At 38.7% G+C, this 21,398-nt stretch overlaps 1 protein-coding gene across 7 annotated transcripts in view; it reads right to left on the reverse strand.

The window, feature by feature from the left end:
• LOC139761909 (calpain-B-like) overlaps positions 1-21,398 on the reverse strand; it is a 52,857-nt gene that overhangs the window by 7,679 nt on the left and 23,780 nt on the right. For 6 of the 7 annotated variants that reach the window (XM_071686530.1, XM_071686534.1, XM_071686533.1 and 3 more), the window contains exons 3-9: positions 11,637-11,816; positions 11,051-11,120; positions 10,545-10,662; positions 9,787-9,921; positions 7,048-7,216; positions 6,345-6,464; positions 3,771-3,953 (exon numbers count right to left, since the gene is read on the reverse strand). In XM_071686530.1, coding sequence (XP_071542631.1) covers positions 3,771-3,953; positions 6,345-6,464; positions 7,048-7,216; positions 9,787-9,921; positions 10,545-10,662; positions 11,051-11,120; positions 11,637-11,816 — 975 coding nt within the window. The remainder of the gene's footprint in view (positions 1-3,770; positions 3,954-6,344; positions 6,465-7,047; positions 7,217-9,786; positions 9,922-10,544; positions 10,663-11,050; positions 11,121-11,636; positions 11,817-21,398) is intronic. The other variant, XM_071686535.1, reaches the window with a different exon arrangement.

Raw genomic sequence — 21,398 nt, forward strand, 5'->3', positions numbered from 1 at the left:
CCCCTCCCCTAACCTGTGACTCACTTCTGCTTCCATGGTTCCATCCGCTGCTAAATCCACTCCCAGCTATCTAAAACAATTCACTTCCTCCAGTTTTTCTCCACTCAAACTTACCTCCCAGTTGACTTGTCCCTCAACTCTACTGAACTTAATAACCTTGCTCTTATTCACACTTACTCTCAGCTTTCTTCTTTCACACACTTTACCAAACTCAGTCACCAGCTTCTGCAGTTTCTTACCCAAATCAGCCACCAGCACTTATCATCAGCGAACAACAACTGACTCACTTCCCAAGCCCTCTCATCCACAACAGACTGCATACTTGCCTCTCTCTCCAAAACTCTTGCATTCACCTCCCTAACAACCCCATCCACAAACAAATTAAACAACAATGGAGACATCACGCACTCCTGCTGCAAACCGACATTCACTGGGAACCAATCACTTTCCTCCCTTCATACTAGTACACATGCCTTACATCCTTGATAAAAACTTTTCACCGTTTTTAGCAACTTACCTCCCACACCATATACTCTTAATACCTTCCACAGAGCATCTCTATCAGCACTATCATATGCCTTCTCCAGATTCATAAATGCTACATACAAATCCATTTGTTTTTCCAAGTATTTCCCATATACATTCTTCAAAGCAAACACCTGTTTCACACATCCTATGCCTCTTCTGAAACCACACTGCTCTTCCCCAATCTGATGATCTGTACAAGCCTTCACCCTCTCAATCAATACCCTCCCATATAATTTCCAAGGAATACTTAACAAACTTATACCTCTGTAATCTGAACACTCGAATTATCCCCCTTGCCTTTGTACAATGGCACTATGCATGCATTCCTCCAATCCCCAGGCACTTCACCATGAGCCGTACATACACTGAATATCCTCACCAACCAGTCAACAACACAGTCATCCCTTTTTTTAATAAATTCCACTGCAATACCATCCAAACCTACCGCCTTGCCAGCTTTCATCTTCCGCAAAGCTTTCACTACCTCATCTCTGTTTAACAAATCATTCTTTCTGACCCTAGAACTTCGCACACAACCTCAACCAAAACACCTCATATGTCCGAGCCATCACAACTAACATAAAAAATAAAGTCCACTCATTTCTTACAGTAGTGGAACACTAATCACTCTATGGGTAATACTATACAAATCTAAGCCTACTTTTATGCTGTTTCTTTCTCAGTCTGTGGGATAGAAATAACTAGTGAGGATACACAAACCTTGAACATGTAGGGAAGGAAAAATCTGCGGATGTTAGAGGTTTCATAATCAAATAAATACTGAAAATCAATGATGATGCAAGGCAAATTGTCATATTACTTAAACTTTTACTTCCTAAGCATTGAAATTTCATTTAACTGATGTAAAAATAAAGATACTTGAAAAAATAGAAGGCAAATGTAAAGAAAAATTTGGGTAATTTTCAAGTCCATGCTTGCCACATTATCAAAATCAGAATCTAAAAGAACTTCTGCTGGAATGGTAAGATTTATTGTGAAGAGAATTAAAACAAGGAGAAAGACTGGGATTGCTTTTCATTCTACACTTATAAACCAAATGAAGTAGGAGGCCTGGAAAATGTGGGGTAATCAATGTAAAAGAGGGTGAAGTACTTGCAGAAATCAATAGAATTATGAAAACCTCATCCAACTTCCCCAAATAGTCTAACCCTTAAAACATATCATAATGTTGAATGTCATTATGGAGATATACCAGACACATCCATGATCTTACCATTACATTACCACATAAACAGTCAGGTGAAATACTAAGTGGCTATTGATTCTACTGCCCAGCCACTCCACAATCATTCATTCCATGCAAAGAACAACACTCAACATTAAAGTTGGTATTAATTTTTTTCCCTTACCTGATTGCTGTTTCCTATGTTACCAAGGTAGTGCCAGGAACAGACAAAGAAATGTCACTTCCACTCACATCAATTTTCTAGCTGTCATGTGTAATGCACTGAAACCGCAGTTCCCTCTCCAAAACTGGGCCCCCAAGACCTTTCCATGGTTTACTCTGAATGCTTCACATGCCCTAGTTCAATCCACTGATTACATATTAACCCAAGTATGCCACATCATTCCAATTCACCCTATCTCATGCATGCCTTACATCCTCCTGCATGTTCAGGCCGTGATCGCTCAAAATCTTTTTCACTCCATCCTTCCATCTCCAATTTTGTCTCCCCATTCTCACTGTTCCCTCCACTTCTGACACATATATCCTATTTGTCAACCTTTCTTCACTCATTCTCTCCATATGTCCAAGCCATTTCAGCACATCCCGATCTGCTCTTTCAACCACACTTTTTATTACGTCTCTCTTACCCTTTCATTATTTACCAAATTAAACCACCTCATGCCACATACTGTCCTCAAACATTTCAAACACATCCACAGTCCTCAGCACAGCCATATCTATAGCCCATGCCTCGCACCCATATAATACTGTTAGGACTACTGTTTCTTTAAATATAATCACTTTTGCTCTCCCAGATAACATTACCTCTTTCCACACATTCTTCAGTGCTCCCAAGACCTTCGCCCCTCCCCTGCCCTATAACACAATTCCATTTTCACGGTTCCATTTGCTGCCATGTCCACTCCTAGATATCTAAAGCATTTCATTTCCTCCAATTTTTCTCCATCCCAATTCATATCTCAAGTAACCTGTCCTTTAACCCTGCTGAACCTTGCTTTCATTGACATTCACTCTCAATTTTATCCTTTAACACACTCTTTCACAGTCCATCACCAACTTCTGCAGTTTCTCACTTCAATCTGCCACCAGTGCTGTAACATCAACAAACAACTGACTCACTTCCCATGCCCTCTCTGCCTGCACTGACTGCATATTCACCCTTCTCTCCAAAACTCTTACATTTACCTCCCTTACCACCCCATCCATAAACAAAGTGAACAACCATGGTGGCATCACACACCCCTGCCACAGACCAGCCTTCACTTGGACCAGTCACTCTCCTTTCTTTCTGCTTGTACACAAGCCATACATTCTAGAAAGAATAAAGTTGGGTCAAAAGTTTTGTTGATATCAACAGATGTTTCACCTACTTTTACATCAATGAGCCCAAGATTTTCCTTGGTCTTCACAACTCTAACCACTATCAACTTATATGGTACCACAAAATAAAGAAAAATGATGATCTGAATAATGCTCCTGTAGTCTCGTTTATTTTTCATAATAAATTCTACTATTTCATAAGAATTTCTGTTAGATTCCACAGTTTACTAGGTGATAGGGCTAAAATTACTTAACTGGCTTCAATATAATTACCTTTGGAAAAAATATACATTAAACTGAGATACAGTACTATCAAGCTATCTGTATATCATTTCCCAACTTTATACACAAAGAATTTCTTTCAAAAGTTAAAGGAAGCTATGGTACTTTGCAGTATGCAGGAGATATGAGAAAGAATAATTTAATCCTCATGATTTGTTTGTTAACTCAGTTATAATATGTATGTATGTTAAGATCTTCAAGAAAAGCTAGTAAAATGTTCAATATTTCTTTGATACCCATCCATTATTGGATACAAGACTTAAGAAAACACAAGAATATTTAAGCACTGACAAGACAGATCAATTGTATATGGTTATAATGGTATATGCTTGGAATGGCAATAGTTTAAAAAAACTAAAAATAATAGCATGCAGTTCTAAACACTGATTCTGTTGAGATCTGGAGACTGGTATGTATTCTCCTCACTGACCTCAGGAAAAGCCAGGTTAAGGTTCCAGTTGGTTAGGAAGGCTAGGGTCTGTGGAATGTGAGACATGCCCATATGGCTTGAAGCAACACCCACAGTAGAAGCCACACCAAGGAGGGATTTATTCATGGTGGCCAAAGCACCCTGGAGGTGAGGTTTGGACATGGGTGTCAAATTTTTCTGCTCCTGGAAGTCAAAGTTATGTATCTGAGGAATGGATGTGAGAGTCAATGAAAGCAAAAAAGCAGATACACTGTTCCATCACTATACTTACCATATTTTCTCTGCAAATGCTGGATAGAATCATCCAGATAATAGATTATGAATGCCTAATTAGGGTGATGAAGTTATGCATTTATGGACAGGTGCCATAAATGGACTCAGAGTAGTATTATTAGGTCATTTATCTTGAGTATATGACTTGACAGAATTTGGGTTTCCTTAAAGTCCTCCATAAATAGCACCTGCTTCTCATGCAAGTAACGGGTGACATGTTGATGCAATTCATAAAACAGATAAACAAACAGAGCACATAGAAGGATACGAGCTTCCCTTTCCAAATGCAAGTGTTACTTTGCACTTTAGGTCCAGACTGTCACACGGAAGAAAGATTAATTAATCATCAGCTGCCTGAAAACCTGATGTTGTTCTCTTTTTTGCTTGATAAGTTCTACATGGCATCTTTTTCAGAGAAATCCAGTTTCATCTTAATACTTGCAAGGGCTTTTTCTATTTATGATCTCTAGAAACTGGGCTAGAAATTCCTCGAGAAGCTTGGCTCAAAATTCCTTTCAGTAGAGTAAGAAGCAGTTGGCTTTCCCCACCAATTAACATTATGCAGGCTGAATTTGTCTTTAAAAATTTCAAACATTAAACCCACTGCCACTAGTTGGAAGATTTACCTTCTGTTTCATTTACGACTTCATACATATGGAGAGCCCTTTTGTGAATTACCAATCAAATTAGAGGAGCTTTTTTATGGGCTTAGTCCTTCCTCTATGTATTCAAAAGTTTTTCCATTCTTTCTAAAACAAACTCAATCATGCAAAAGATGAAAATCATGCTGTAGCACACATACCTGTATTTTGCCTCCTCCCTCCTTTTTTTTTCATATGGTTTACTCATAAATACCATACTACTTGTCTACCAACACAGCTCTTGTATCTTTTTTAATTTGTCTAAAACTTCAGTCTTTCTAATAAATGACACAGCTCTATGCTTTTTCTATGCAATGCTTTCATCAATAGCAACAGAGTAACTAAAGGTCCTGACAAAAAACAGGGTGATAAGCTGGTTAGAAAGAATGTAAAGAAGTACTGTTTTAGTGTTTGGGTGGAATAGCTTAAATATAGAAATAGTGAATGCTAGCAGTTTACAGTGGTTCACAAGGCTATTTGTTGGTGTAGAAAGTTAAAGAGTTGGAGCCCTGCAAGTGTAGAACTCTCTTCCCATACTCTACAAATAGGTAATTAGGAAGCAACTCTTTTAAATCACTAAAGCACAAAACGGAAGTTTACGTAAACACAACTGAAAATTAAAAAATCATTAATTTTCTTCATGAGATTTAAAACTGAATGTTGAATTACAATTGTGTAAAATAAGGGAAATATATATTCTTATGTCTATTTTTTTCCTTTTATTTTACTGAAAGTTGGTTAAATGACAATCTCCACCTGTGTAAAGTCAGTGGATCTATGCTATACACGCCATTATCTGTTTGTGCAACAAGATGTCATCTTCAGAATTCTCCATAAACATTTTCATTTATAACATGTGCTCCGGATTGCAAGGAAATTCACCAAAATCATACAGATTTTGAAATTTATATATTAAGTAAGCTTGTCATCATGGATAGCTATATAAGGTATGATTCACTAAATGAATATGCACCAAAGAAAGCAGCAGTGTTTATGTGGCTAATACAAGGGAGAAGTATTGAACCTGCACCTATAATATGCAAGGGAAATGCAGTGTAACAACTAGCATGGAGGGCTTTTCAATGTGGATTACAATTCACAAAACATCAAAGGTCTGTCTTGCAAACAACAAAGCTTGGTTGCAAGAGTTTGAGCACAGATCACTGAAACCGTTAACAGTAAACTTGCAAATGAAAGGGAAACCTGTATGGGCTAAACTAGATCTAATGATTAAAGTAAGCAAAAATATTAGATGGTGACGGGAAAACCATCTCATCAAAGATGTACAGTATGCAGAGGAGAGGACCATGGTGACAAAAACACTCATAAACTTATTCTATTCTGTTTACAGCATAACTGCAAGGTTTCTGAAAGTAGTTTAGTAACTTTTAGTGTATTCAAGTGCTTCAACATAAAAAACTTTAGCGCAGTAAAAGACAACAATCAACATAGGTGATCACTGTAGAAAAAAAAAGAAAGTCTGCCATCATTCTTAAGCTGTGTTACAATATGGATAGCTATGGCTATCAGTAAGAGCACTCATTTGTAAATATGTCACATTTTCTCCAGAATAGAGTGGAGACACAAAAAATGGCCATCTATATATAGGAGAAACTGTTTATGTTGGAGTCCTAAGTCACAGCCTGAAAGCAAAGCTTACCTGCAGTTTGGGGGCAGCAGATGCAATATCTACTGTTGTAACACGGGTGACAGAGTATGCATGACGCATTATGAGTCCATTGGGCAGAATGCCCTCCGTCTCTACTCCTGGATGGTCTGGCTAAGGAAATGAAAAACAGGGGTGCTTATGCCAAGACTTCAGATGTTTTGGTCTTCCTGGTAACTTGACAGTACCTTCCATCACATCTGAGCCCATTAGAACTCTTCAAGTATAAACTATATCATTTCAAAATTTGCTGGTTTTATCAGGTAGATTCTGAGGTCAGAATTTTTCATGGGTCATGTATGATAGGGATGACAAAAATATAATAATAATAAGGATAGTAAATGCCAAAACATTCAAAACAGCTCATGATTATCATAATAAAGTACTGCAATACAAAAAGGAACTGAATACAGCTCATTTTGAATCAGTCAGAATAGCTCATTCACTTATGGCATCCAATGTTAAAAGACAGCCACTAACTGAGTTGTAACCATGACCACTTGGTAAGTCAGTTGCCAATGCAATGCATATTTTGGAATCATGGTAAAAGCATTTAAAACTGTAAGGATTACAGACCAATTCAGACTATTCGAACAGAGATTCATTAAGTATTTAATTACACTTTGTACTGTTCTGGATAAGAGGCATAAAAAGTTTTTACTAATTACAATTACAAGAAATGCTATATCATGAGTACCTCTATAGCACAGCCTATGAGTGCACCTCTCCGGTTAGCTTTGTTCAAAATGGAAAACATGTTGGAAGGTGGATCACGAAGGTCAATCATCTCTACGACACCACCCGTCAGGTCAACCATGCTTTCATTGATGTTGCCTCCACGCAGAGCTTCATATCCTCCATATAATCTGTGTGATTAAAAAGAAAGTAATAATAGGGTAAGAAAGATGTGTGGTAATAAAAAGTGTGGTTGAGAGAGCAGAAGAGGGTGTTTTGAAATGGTTTGGTCGCATGGAGAGAATGAGTGAGGAAAAATAGACCAAGAGGATATATTTGTCAGAGGTGGAGGGAATGAGAAGTGGGAGACCAAATTGGAGGTGGAAAGATAGAGTGAAAAAGATTTTGAGGGATCAGGGCCTGAACATGCAGGAGGGTGAAAGGCGTCCAAGGAATAGAGTGAATTGGAACGATGTGGTATACCGGGGTAGACGTGTTGTCAATGGATTGAACCAGAGTGTGTGAAGCATCTGGGGTAAACCATGGAAACTTCTGTGGAGCCTGGATGTGGAAAAGGAGCTGTGGTTTCAGTGCATTATACATGACAGCTAGAGACTGAGTGTGAATGAATGTGGCCTTTGTTGTCTTTTCCTAGCACTACCTCGCGCACATGCAGGGGGAGGGGGTTGTTATTTCATGTGTGGCGGGGTGCGATGGAATGAATAAAGGCAGACAGTATGAATTATGTACATGTGTATATATGTATATGTCTGTGTGTGTGTATATATATGTAAACGATGAGATGTCTAGGTATGTATATTTGCATGTGTGGACGTGTACGTATATACATGTGTATGTGGGTGGGTTGGGCCATTCTTTCGTCTGTTTCCTTGCACTACCTCGCTAACGCAGGAGACAGCGACAAAGCAAAATAAAAAAATAATAATCTATACACTTAATAAAATTAATCTAAACTGCCACGGAAAAGAAGTTGATTATTATTAGTTAAGTTCTTTATATTTCTTTTTCATGATAGCTAACATGGCAACAGCACTTGTATGCCCCAGACATGACCATCTCAGGTATCAAGCTATACATCTATATAGTGTGCTTTCTCTACTATCACACAACTTCTTAATGTATGCTGTCTACTTTTACAACGCCATCATTTAGTTCATTCTATTCACTATAGAAGTACTTTTTAATATTTTCTACACACTTCCTTGCCTAACTTTATGTTATGCCCCCTGATTGTTCACTTCTTGTTTCTTTCTAAGAGCTGTTCATTGCTGACATCATCAAACTGGCCTCTATCTTTTCCTGTAACTCATTTTCTTAGTTCAAGTATGTGCTATCATTATTACCCTCCTCTGGACCTTCTCTATCAGTTTACTGTGCTCATCTATATTCTGTTATCAAACTGAGAAGAATATTCTAGTTTTGTCCTAATGTGGGGAGTGAAAACTTGATGAATGTTTTCTTATCCATATTCCAGCAGAATTTTGAACAACATTTATAGTGGTCTGTCAAGTGTATCTAAACACATCTTCAGCAATAATGGAGAAATTTCAACAGGACCATGAGCATTTATTACATGGGTCAAGAACCTTTAGTATTCTTTTTATGCATTTTCTAGATATTCTAATGCTTTGTCAAACCTCCTCCCATTCCATTTCACTGGTGTTGGGGCAAACAGTGTTATCGACTGTGAAAACACATTTGAACGTGTCCATCAGTCCCATGGATATCCTTACTTCATGTTCTATAACTCTTCCTACGGGAAAAGAGTACCTAAGCTTGGTTAGATGCTCTTCAACTGAGAATTTACTCCTGATGAAATTTATGTTAAAATTTTGGATTATCACTTGCCTTGTCCACAATACTCTTTTCAAAGTTTCTCTTTTCCTCTTTTTTCATCCTATACACCCATTTCTTGCTCTTTTTATATATCATAAATGCTGGATAGCTAGAATGCTACCTATATCTTAACATACCACAAAGCTCCTTCATTTTTTGACATCTTTCATTTAAACGCACCTCCCTCTTCCTCAGTCTTCCTTTAGTATTCACAGCTCAAGGTACCCATGTTCCTACTTCATTGTTGTAAATTTCACAAAACCTTTTACCACAGTGCCTTCGTTCCTTGCTACTGTATTCCTGTGAGCTGACTGCCATCCTGGATTCATATCCAGGCCGATGTGATTACTAGTCACCAGTGTTGACTACTACACCATGGAAACACCAAATCACATAAATCATCATATCAAGATTCCTCAACTATCAAAATGAAAACCCTTTTTATTGACAGAGATAAACCTTTCAAAATTTTCCACTTTTTATGATAATATCATGCCATGTTCTCTTTAGAGTGTCACTGCCAGTTCATATTAAAGAGAAATTCTAAGAAGAAATTAAGCTCTGTATATAACCTAATTTTTTGAACTCAGTATTACCTCTAGTATACCAGTTAACAAATACTTCATTTTTGTGATAGCCAATTAACTGTTTTGCATTTATCATGCATACAGATATTGCCAATAATACTGTAGAAATGTCTGTGAAATATTTTACCTGCCTACACTTGCACTGCATGTGGAAAATAGTACACTGTATACAAAATGAAGAGACACAACATTTGTATTTCATACATAAATATTTTCAGTCTTATTGTTTTTCTTGATTTAGTCATGGACTAAAATGTGTATTCAATAAACATATGGAAGAAACCATGCTATTTATTTTAGCAGTAGGTAGCACTTACTTGGCATATGCTTTCTCCAGAAGAGCACACCAGAATTCATTTTTGGTTTTTGAGTGCATGAATACAAGGCGTCCATTGTGCGTGGGCAGCATATCATCCACTATCACCTCTTGCCATTTTCCATACTGCCAGAATCTGTAGACAGCAAGCACTTTTAGTTCTATGATTTCCTTGTTGTGTTTGTTTTTTCAAGATAGCTGAGATGGCATAGGCAGTTGAGGCCCTAATCAAGGTTACAAGACTTTAATGAGTGGTCCAAACAAGCCTTATTTCAAAGAGCATAATATGGTGGTTATGAAGAGTAATGATATTAATGTAAAAGATAAATGACCTAAGAGCAGACATCTGAAATTAAGAAGCTTTTATGAATAATGATATTTGTGTCTGCAGGGCATAGTCCATGGTGGGTATCATTTGTATTACCCAAGACCTCATCTCATCAGTTTAAAGGGAAAATTAATGAAAAGAACCTATTCATCATTAAGGCTGATTAATACAAGTCTATGATCAATTAATCTATCTGATTAGTTTATCAGAGAAAATTCTATACTATATAAAATGCAAGTAAAAACTAATTCCTTTTAAATACATGAAGGCAGAATGTTCTGAGTGTAAAACTGCATCTAGTCTGGATATTCACATATCCACAAGGCTCTTAGACTCTTGCTGTACTTTATATACAAAAGAGAACTGCTAAAGTACACAAAATATTAGAACAGCTAAAGTGTTCTTTGCAATTAAGGAGATAGCTAACTTACTTGAAGTGGAAGATGCCAGCATAAAGTTGTGTAAATCCCTGGTCTCGTGGAACCACCACATGGAATAATCCAGGGTTTAAGGTTAAATTACACACTGCTGCCAAAAGCCAGCAGTCACCTGAAATATCATTTTGAGAGTCAGTATTACCTTCACATCTATATCCAGTGCAGCATTTTAATCTGAAGTGGCTGCTAACCCTTATGTTCAATGCAATGAATACCTCTACAGCTAAATACAAAAGAGCTTTACTTTGTACAGGTATTAAGTAAACTTTGCTGAAAAGAAAAGTGTTTTCATATATCCTTTGAAACAAATGTTCTGGTAATCGTATTTCCATGAATGAAGCATTAAAGTATCTTTAATAAATAACTTAAAATGACAGTAATAACTTTGTGAATTCATTAATTTTTCAAGTACAAAATTAACCTCATTTCTTCAAGTATGAAATTATTGCACTGCATAATGTATGCTCTTCACAAAGGGGAAGAGCACATGTAGAACTAACCAAGCTCGCCCTGCTGAATGTCAAAACGTGTTGCTCCATCAACAAAAAAGCGAGGGTCCTGGATGATATCCTGGGGGATGAAGATGACAACTGTAAGATGTGATAAGAGGAGGATGGAATGGTAAGCCATCCATTAACAGTACTAAAGACTACTAGTAAAACAATCATGTAACAGTGTGACATTTAGTCTCATGCCTTACGGATACCAAAACTGAATATTTTCTCAAACAAGTTGTGGATGCTTTGAATTTAAACAAGTCAGAAGTAAGCAAGAATATGTGCTCCATCAATCAAAAACTAATGTACCAAAAATCAGTTGAATATGTCTTAACAAGAAGAAAAATACAACACTATATATGAATGAGACAGTTTACTTCCATCAATTAAAAACTAATGTACCAAAAATCAGTTGAATATCCTAACAAGAAGAAAAATACAATACTATATATGAGTGCGACAGTTTACTTAACTGACAGAATTATTTGCCTTTGCTTTTGGAATTTTTCAATATCTCATTTGTAGTTCTTAACATAAGGAAAAAGGGGATTCTGCATTATAGAGGGTAAACAACAAAATGCTGCCTTACATTAGGTCTCTTCCAGACATAGGACCTGCGTGTGACACCTTCAAAGTTAATGGAATATTCATTGGGTGGAAACTGTGGGTCTTGGTACAGCTTGTTGGCCTTAATGCATTCATCCCGAAGAGTGCGGAAACCCTTCTTTGGTATCTTCAATCCACCTTTTACTATCCGTTTTTGGGTGTACTGTGGAATGATTACATAGTCCCCTTTAAAACAATTAGCTGACAACAGGATTATTAACATCAATTTGATCATGAATGAAATCACATTATGAAAAAAATTACTTAAAAGAAAGTTCCTACATTGAAATCTAAAGTGCTAATTCTCAATACTAACACTACACAATTCATAACAATGCAAAACAACCCATAATTTATCTCAAAAAAAATGGTAAAGTTTACAGAGTTGGACGGTGGAATTTAAATTGGTTTTATCAAAAGACAACCTTGTTCTTTATTCGTTAAGATGATAATCGAGTATGAGTAATTATAACAGTAAACCCGCCATTATCATTCATCTAGCAATAGAATAAATAAATCAATAAAGTAATTTTTCAGAAAACTAAAGTTCATGCTTGAAAAATTTTAGCATAATGTAGTACGACTCAACACTCTAATACAAAAGTACATCACCAACATCATATAGTACATAATGCTGATATCTGCAAGCTATGGAAAACAACACATAAGTAGAGAATAGAATATTTTCTGACATTTCTTTGCTTCCGGTGGCCAAATCTATGTTCTATTGTCATTTTACAAGCTGTGGAAATTCAAATTTCCAATCCCTTCCCTTCCTCTCCCTTCATCACTTGCTATTCCTCTTCCTTCTACCTCGTCCTGCCATCCTACCTTTGTTCTTCTCAGTCACACTCTTCCTCGTCTTCTTCCCTTCTAATAGTCTCCCTAAACCCTTACCACCTTTCGCGCCTTCCCCTTCATCCCTTTCTATCTCGCACCTTAACCACACTTCTTTTCCTTCCTTTCCACCTTCCCATTCCTACCTATTCTTCTCTCTTCACTTCTATCATTCCCGTCTTCCTCATCCATGCTCCTCTCCATCCTTTTTTCTCTTCTTTCCCCTCTACCCCACCCTCTCTCTAACTTCCTTTTCTCCTCCCTCTATGCCATATTACTCCCTCTCCACTTTCCCCACCCTCTTCTTCCCCTGCTTCTGCCTTATCCTTTACAACTTCCTCCTTTCCCACCTTCCCATATGCCTCCTATACTCACTTCCTCCTCCTCCTCCTCATCCCCTACCACCTTTCCTCACGTTCAATCACTCTCTTCCTCTTTTTCTTTCACTTTCCTCTTCCTTTCTTGCCCTTTCGCACTCCCACCATAACTAACAGGTAAGATTAGAATTTATTCTCATGTATTTTGAAGGGCTATCATATTGCTTGAAATCCTTGAGGACAGACTACATCAGCCAGCAGTAGCAAGTTGAACATATAGCTAAACAAACCTCTAAGGCCGTACGTATGGTATAGTTAATCTTCTGACTGGACTAATGCCGACGAGTGATACGTACAAAAATAAAACGTACGAATTTAAATGCACCTACATGTAGCTTTTCTCTAAATTTGTTGAGTTTTCTCCAGTATCTCCAGTATTTTTCGTTTTCTGTCAGCGGCGAGTTAGATCGAACTGGTTTGCTTAAGTTCTCAACTTTCATTTACCCATCATCTATCTTCATACGCTAACTTCATCAATTCATGGTCATTCTTGTTCCCTAGGATTGTAACAGGATATGCGTTTTCACATTAATTCAATTATGACAATATCATTTGAAGCAACAGTCTATGTTGCTGGGGTGAATAACTTTTAAAACAATATCGATGTATGAAAACATGAGAGAGCGTTTTGAAATATGCACGTGAACCGGGAACAGCACTACATAACTCTGGGTGCTGATTTCACAGATTCGATTTTCCAAGATTTCAGGAAAATTGGAAGCGGGATGACAGCGTAGCATAAAATCGGTTGTTCGCCCTCGCTGGTCTTACCCAGAAATAGTGTGGTTGACCTCCACCTAGGTGAACGAAGCTTTAGAATTAGTTCGAAACTTCTCATATTACTATTTTTTCTTTCGAGATCTTTCATTTTTCTGGATAGTGTTTAATCTCATTTTCAATACATATGCATAAATTTAACTGGTGTGAGCATTGTTGACAAAAATTTCAAGAAAAGACACAAATGTTCTGCTAAAGAAAAACTGCCAACATGCAGGAGCACAGCGCAAGGCAAGACGCGCTGAACGTAACATTGAGCAACAACCATACAGGAAATCACCGGAAGTTTCTCACCGATTTTCCCACGGTGGAAAGAGCTTACACTGTGGCTTTCGCCGTGGTGCAACACTCCAGAACAGTACAACATCATACATCGTTCATTTCTGGTTTCCTCGTCTGCCAGGATGAGTAACAGTAATTTCCACCATTTTCTGTTTTAAAGTCTATGGATAAAGTGACATAGGACTGAAGCAATTACCGTAACCATTTCTTTAAAACAGATGAAATAGTATTAGAGCTGGAGAGAAAATTTGTGCTTCGTGACTTTATAATAAAAGGTACCGCTACCACCAAAGACTTTTTTAAACGGATGGTAGACAAAGTTTCAAACGCGTCGGGAATACATGTCTCTGTTTTACTCATCTACAACAGTGGTGGATGAGGAGAGTCTGTGGTGGTGTTGTAGTGTGAGCGTCGGCCGCTTCGCAGTCACACCAACGCCTCACCACGCCTGTCTTGCTGACTTAACCGAGCCGCGCCGCTCATCTAACCAGCAGCTGTGATCACCAGGGTCACCACCTACTATGGCCTCCGGGACCACGACCTGCTGTAACAACCGTGGTCGCCAGTCACTGTGACCAATGGGGTGTCAACAATCGCTTTGACCATTGGGGTCAACAGTTGCTTGATAGCCGCGATCACTAACTATTAGGACCACCAGGTTCATAAGCTTTTGTGACCACGGCTGTCACCAGCCACTATGACATCTGGGGTTAACAACTGTGACTATTTGGGTCATAAGTTCTGTGACAACTACGGCCTAGGTGAGGGAGGCATATATTTGGGGCGGGAAGGGGGGGGGAGCAAGTGTTAGGATCATGGCTGGGACATGTGTCCAGGGCCATGGCTGGGTAGACAGACGCGCCATGGTCATGAGTGGGTGGACCCTGGTTAGGGGAACGTGCTCAAGGCCATAGGTGCAGGAGGGTTCGTGTCGACGACCGTATCTAGGATGCCTGTCCAAGTTCATGGTTGGGATAAAGAATCCAGGGCCATGGCTGGGAAAACGTGTCTGAGGTCATGACTGGGGGGGGGGGACATGTATCCAGGGCCATGGCCAGAGCAAGCGTACAGGACCAGGGCTGAGGTGGGTACGTGTCTAGGATCTTGCTGAAGGACACTTGACTAGGGCTATGGTAGAGAGGCACATATCCAGGACCATGGCCACGGTTGCAGGCACGTGCCCAGGGCCATAGTTGTAGACATGTGTCCGGGGCCATGGCTGAGAAAAGCAGGCACCCCTATAAACACCACTCCCTCAGGACGCTTCTGGTGGCCACTGCCATTGTCGACTGCTCTGATCCTACCTGTCACCAGTTGCACTTGACTTGTTACGATCTGTTGTGGGTTTTGGTGATTCAAAATTCTGTGACCAGCAACTGTGACTATTATAACCTACTGTTGTGAATACTCCTGTACCTACGACGAATTACTGTAACAAAGTGGTGACCAACTGCTGTAAATGTTGGGGACTTCTGTAACTATTTCTATGACCTGCTGTTATGGATATTGCTGTGATCATTGTTGTGACTAGACTACTGTTACTTCTGTTGTGACCAATGTTATGACGAACTTTTATGGCTACAACTGTTGCTGGCTTCTGCCAAATGTTGTGACTCAAAGATTGTTGTGACGTTGCTATTTATACCGCTACGCCTCCTATTGTGAATAATACTTTTCCTACCTGGATTAGAAACGTGGTATTTGTTCATTTCACATCATGGAGGAGTCATTATTTGACTGTGGTGCTTGTTTTAGTATATTCATACCATGAATACGTTATTCGGTTTTTAGCGGCGAATGAATACATTGACAATAAATTGGTGGTTGTAGTGCATTAAACCAAAGTGGTTATATATAACCACGCTTTAATGCGTACATAATCTACCTATCATCCCCAGATAGTGAAAGTTTTCAGAAAATTTCATCTTTAACAAATGATCGACATGCAAAGATCAGAGGAAAATTCAAATAACGCTAGCAAGTGAAATATATTTCGCAGTGCTGTGGCTAGAATTTCATCTAAATCGCACTTTAAGATCCTTTTCTAATTACTTCACCAACACTAAATAAAGTAGAAAATTTCGATCATGTCTGATTCTTTATCTTACATTTACCTGATCCATGATAAAGACCATTCTCACCAGTTATATATATATATATATATATATATCCCTGGGGATAGGGGAGAAAGAATACTTCCCACGTATTCCCTGCGTGTCGTAGAAGGCGACTAAAAGGGGAGGGAGCGGGGGGCTGGAAATCCTCCCCTCTCGTTTTTTTTTTTTAATTTTCCAAAGGAAGGAACAGAGAACTGGGCCAGGTGAGGGTATTCCCTCAATGGCCCAGTCCTCTGTTCTTAACGCTACCTCGCTAATGCGGGAAATGGCAAATAGTTTGAAAGAAAAAGAATATATATATATATATATATATATATATATATATATATATATATATATATATAAATGGGGAGGTGATAACAAGTAGTGGTGATGTGAGAAGGAGATGGAATGAGTATTTTGAAGGTTTGTTGAATGTGTCTGATGACAGAGTGGCAGATATAGGGTGTTTGGGTCGAGGTGGTGTGCAAAGTGAGAGGGTTAGGGAAAATGATTTGGTAAACAGAGAAGAGGTAGTAAAAGCTTTGCGGAAGATGAAAGCCGGCAAGGCAGCAGGTTTGGATGGTATTGCAGTGGAATTTATTAAAAAAGGGGGTGACTGTATGGTTGACTGGTTGGTAAGGTTATTTAATGTATGTATGACTCATGGTGAGGTGCCTGAGGATTGGCGGAATGCGTGCATAGTGCCATTGTACAAAGGCAAAGGGGATAAGAGTGAGTGCTCAAATTACAGAGGTATAAGTTTGTTGAGTATTCCTGGTAAATTATATGGGAGGGTATTGATTGAGAGGGTGAAGGCATGTACAGAGCATCAGATTGGGGAAGAGCAGTGTGGTTTCAGAAGTGGTAGAGGATGTGTGGATCAGGTGTTTGCTTTGAAGAATGTATGTGAGAAATACTTAGAAAAGCAAATGGATTTGTATGTAGCATTTATGGATCTGGAGAAGGCATATGATAGAGTTGATAGAGATGCTCTGTGGAAGGTATTAAGAATATATGGTGTGGGAGGCAAGTTGTTAGAAGCAGTGAAAAGTTTTTATCGAGGATGTAAGGCATGTGTACGTGTAGGAAGAGAGGAAAGTGATTGGTTCTCAGTGAATGTAGGTTTGCGGCAGGGGTGTGTGATGTCTCCATGGTTGTTTAATTTGTTTATGGATGGGGTTGTTAGGGAGGTAAATGCAAGAGTCTTGGAAAGAGGGGCAAGTATGAAGTCTGTTGGGGATGAGAGAGCTTGGGAAGTGAGTCAGTTGTTGTTCGCTGATGATACAGCGCTGGTGGCGGATTCATGTGAGAAACTGCAGAAGCTGGTGACGGAGTTTGGTAAAGTGTGTGGAAGAAGAAAGTTAAGAGTAAATGTGAATAAGAGCAAGGTTATTAGGTACAGTAGGGTTGAGGGTCAAGTCAATTGGGAGGTGAGTTTGAATGGTGAAAAACTGGAGGAAGTGAAGTGTTTTAGATATCTGGGAGTGGATCTGTCAGCGGATGGAACCATGGAAGCGGAAGTGGATCATAGGGTGGGGGAGGGGGCGAAAATTTTGGGAGCCTTGAAAAATGTGTGGAAGTCGAGAACATTATCCCGGAAAGCAAAAATGGGTATGTTTGAAGGAATAGTAGTTCCAACAATGTTGTATGGTTGCGAGGCGTGGGCTATGGATAGAGTTGTGCGCAGGAGGATGGATGTGCTGGAAATGAGATGTTTGAGGACAATGTGTGGTGTGAGGTGGTTTGATCGAGTAAGTAACGTAAGGGTAAGAGAGATGTGTGGAAATAAAAAGAGCGTGGTTGAGAGAGCAGAAGAGGGTGTTTTAAAATGGTTTGGGCACATGGAGAGAATGAGTGAGGAAAGATTGACCAAGAGGATATATGTGTCGGAGGTGGAGGGAACGAGGAGAAGAGGGAGACCAAATTGGAGGTGGAAAGATGGAGTGAAAAAGATTTTGTGTGATCGGGGCCTGAACATGCAGGAGGGTGAAAGGAGGGCAAGGAATAGAGTGAATTGGAGCGATGTGGTATACAGGGGTTGACGTGCTGTCAGTGGATTGAATCAAGGCATGTGAAGCGTCCGGGGTAAACCATGGAAAGCTGTGTAGGTATGTATATTTGTGTGTGTGGACGTGTGTATGTACATGTGTATGGGGGGGGTTGGGCCATTTCTTTCGTCTGTTTCCTTGCGCTACCTCGCAAACGCGGGAGACAGCGACAAAGTATAAAAAAAAAAAAAAAAAAAAAAAAAAAAAAATATATATATATATATATATATATATATATATATATATATATATATATATATATATATTGGAAAGGATCACAATTTTGCGCGTGATCAAGATATTCCTATGAGTCCACGGGTAAAATGAAGCACGAAAAGTTCCCAAGTGCACTTTCGCGTAATAATCACATCATCAGGGGACACACACGAGAGAAATATAATTCAGTTGATATACATCGAAGAGACGAAGCTAGGATGCCATTTGGTAAACATGTTTATATATCCTTCCCTTTCGTTTTTTTCTTTTTAATTTTCCAAATGAAGGAACAGAGAAGGGGGCCAGGTGAAGATATTCCCTCAAAGGTCCAGTCCTCTGTTCTTAACGCTACCTCGCCAACGTGGGAAATGGCGAATAGTATGAAATAAAAAGTATATATATATATATATATATATATATATATATATATATATATATATATATATATATATATATAGAGAGAGAGAGAGAGAGAGAGAGAGAGAGAGAGAGAGAGAGAGAGAGAGAGAGAGAGAGAGGGAGAGAGTGGTAAGCCTATCATACCATACTCTTTTATTTACCTGTCACTCGTTTTCACTTAACCACTTTTTGAAACCAATGATATAAAAAATTCAAAGGATGTTGAAGATTAAGGGAAAGAAATGAAGACGAATCAATAGACTGTACATTAAAGAATAAGTTTGTAACACAGCGTGAGGTAATGTACTATCTGATAAAACTGTAAAGAGAAAAACCCAATGAAAAAGCGAAGCCCCCAACACAACTGAAATGAAATACAGTTTCAGTGGAAGTACGTGTTCACCCGGACGTCAGGGCGAAGGCGCTGCAAGCACAACAGTTACGTAAGTAAATAGCCTCCTTTTTTTTTTTTTCCTTGAGAACATCATCCATAGATGTCCATCGTAAGAATCGTATCACAAACAGGTACCAGTTGCTTTAAGCGGATCTGATGTTGAAATTACCTCGTACGTGGGTCAAATGCTAGCGTTACCACCCAACATCTGCCATAAGCAGCTTTCGTGTCAAGAGTTTCCTGGCATTACTTGCCGTAAATGGGTATGATGATGGCTACACCAGCCGTTACCAGTCACACGGTCAGGTGCATCACTGAGGAAAATGCCAGTCCTGCATTTCCCTAAACAAATAGGCCACCCGGTTTGCTTTAGCATTACAAAGCATACGAATTTTAGTATTGATCATTAGAGAAAAACAACGCACTGGTTATTTTGTTGATTGTACGACATTAGTGTGTTAAATAGTATTTTGCCTAGTGAACTGATCTTCATTAATAACTTATTACTGGATTTATGACCTTTTCCAACCGAGTAGTTTTCTCAAACTCTGACATCTTTACATATATTGTGGTGAACGAAAATATCTATTACTCCAAGTCTTGGGGGGGGGGGAGATGGGGGTCACGAGAGAGCCTATCGCAGACAGTTGTATGTCTTGGTAAACTGAGTTGAAAATTCAAACCAATCCATTTTCCATCACGATCAACCTTTGGGTAAGACGTTCTTCGAGCCTAGCCTACCGTAACGACACTCGAGTGAGCTTTCAACCTAACACAGAGGAAGTGCAAAAGAAAATAAACTCAAAAATAATCTAGGTGGCAAACACCGTAGCCTCCCTGACCTTTTAAACCCTAGTCTGTCAGCGTAACTGGGGTGGCGCTATGGAAAATAAACTACCCAGTCAAATCAGAAAGGTAAAGAAAAAACACACAGGCCAAATGATGTTTGGCCTATTGCTGCCTACCGTTTGGCAAAGAACCACTCCGAAATATATATATATATATATATATATATATATATATATATATATATATATATATATATATATATATAATTTGATGCTTGCCAAAAGCCATAGTAAGAATTAGTATAATGCTAAATCACCTCTCAAGCATGCTATCTTTTTGAAGTGTTAACTTTAAAGTAATGCAGTGCTAAAGTGGAAACCTAGCTTAAGTGTTAAACTTCACTGTATGGTGTTGCAGTTACTTCAAAACCAGTTAGACTCACTTGAATGAGTAGCATTATTGGTTTCATTATCATTATTGCTATTATTATTATTATTATTATTATTATTAATATTATTATTATTATTATTATTAGTAGTAGTAGTATCATTATTATTATAACTTACTATTATTTGTATATGTTAACTGACACGCCATGAACAACTGAATACCGTGAACAAGCCGTCTCATTTAATTTTTACATTATTAGTTTGAAACCTCCTTTATACAGGCGTAGTAACATCAAAACTCAGTATGCTTGTAGATTCAGTTTTGACCTTCCGAACCTATACTGTGTTTGCAGCGTTAACTTCAGGGTACTGAAATATTAGCTAATACTTCAAAGCCGAGGAACAAGTACTAGTAAGGCAAAAAGAAATCTGTTAAAAGTTTAACAATATATAGTGTTTGGAAGTAATGATACTGTGCTTTCGATCTTGTAAGTGACATTGAACCCTAAAGCAAGCGCTGCAAATAGTTAATGGCCTTCGAAGGCAAAATACACAAGGTACAACTTGGCAGGTTTGTGTGTTCTGTTTTACCTTCCTATCTGGTTAAATGTTTGCATTGTCAGCCTTAGTTTTAGCGTACGGAGATGTTAGTTCCAAAGCTTTGTAAATATTGGTTTCCGATTCTTGTTGTTCAGTTTTTAACATTGGTGCCTTTTGCATTACCAGCAGTGTTTTAGTGTAGTGCTTGTGTGAAGGAGTTATACCAGTTACACAAAAATACTGGCACTTTCATCATTAGTGCAGGAGTGGTGCTTTATCAGTAGCAGTGCTTTTGAAAACCAGTGAGGGTGCTCTATCACTCCACTGGCCTGCTATGGTACACCATCATGATATGCTACTGACCCAGGGCAGTGGAATGCAAGATCGAGGTGGTGTTCCGCCATAGTGGTGACACCATGGTGATGATGTGCTACACCATGGCTGTATGTCACACCAGTTACATGTATTACTTCAGGGTGGAGTGTGACACAATGATAGTCTTGTTACACCATTTATATAGTAGTGGTGAAGCGTTAAACCAGTACTGGTTGTGTACACTGGTAACAGCCGAGTCTGGTAATAGGATACCGGCGACCAT

This window comes from Panulirus ornatus, chromosome 42 (assembly GCF_036320965.1).
Source record: "Panulirus ornatus isolate Po-2019 chromosome 42, ASM3632096v1, whole genome shotgun sequence".
Lineage (NCBI taxonomy): Eukaryota > Metazoa > Arthropoda > Malacostraca > Decapoda > Palinuridae > Panulirus > Panulirus ornatus.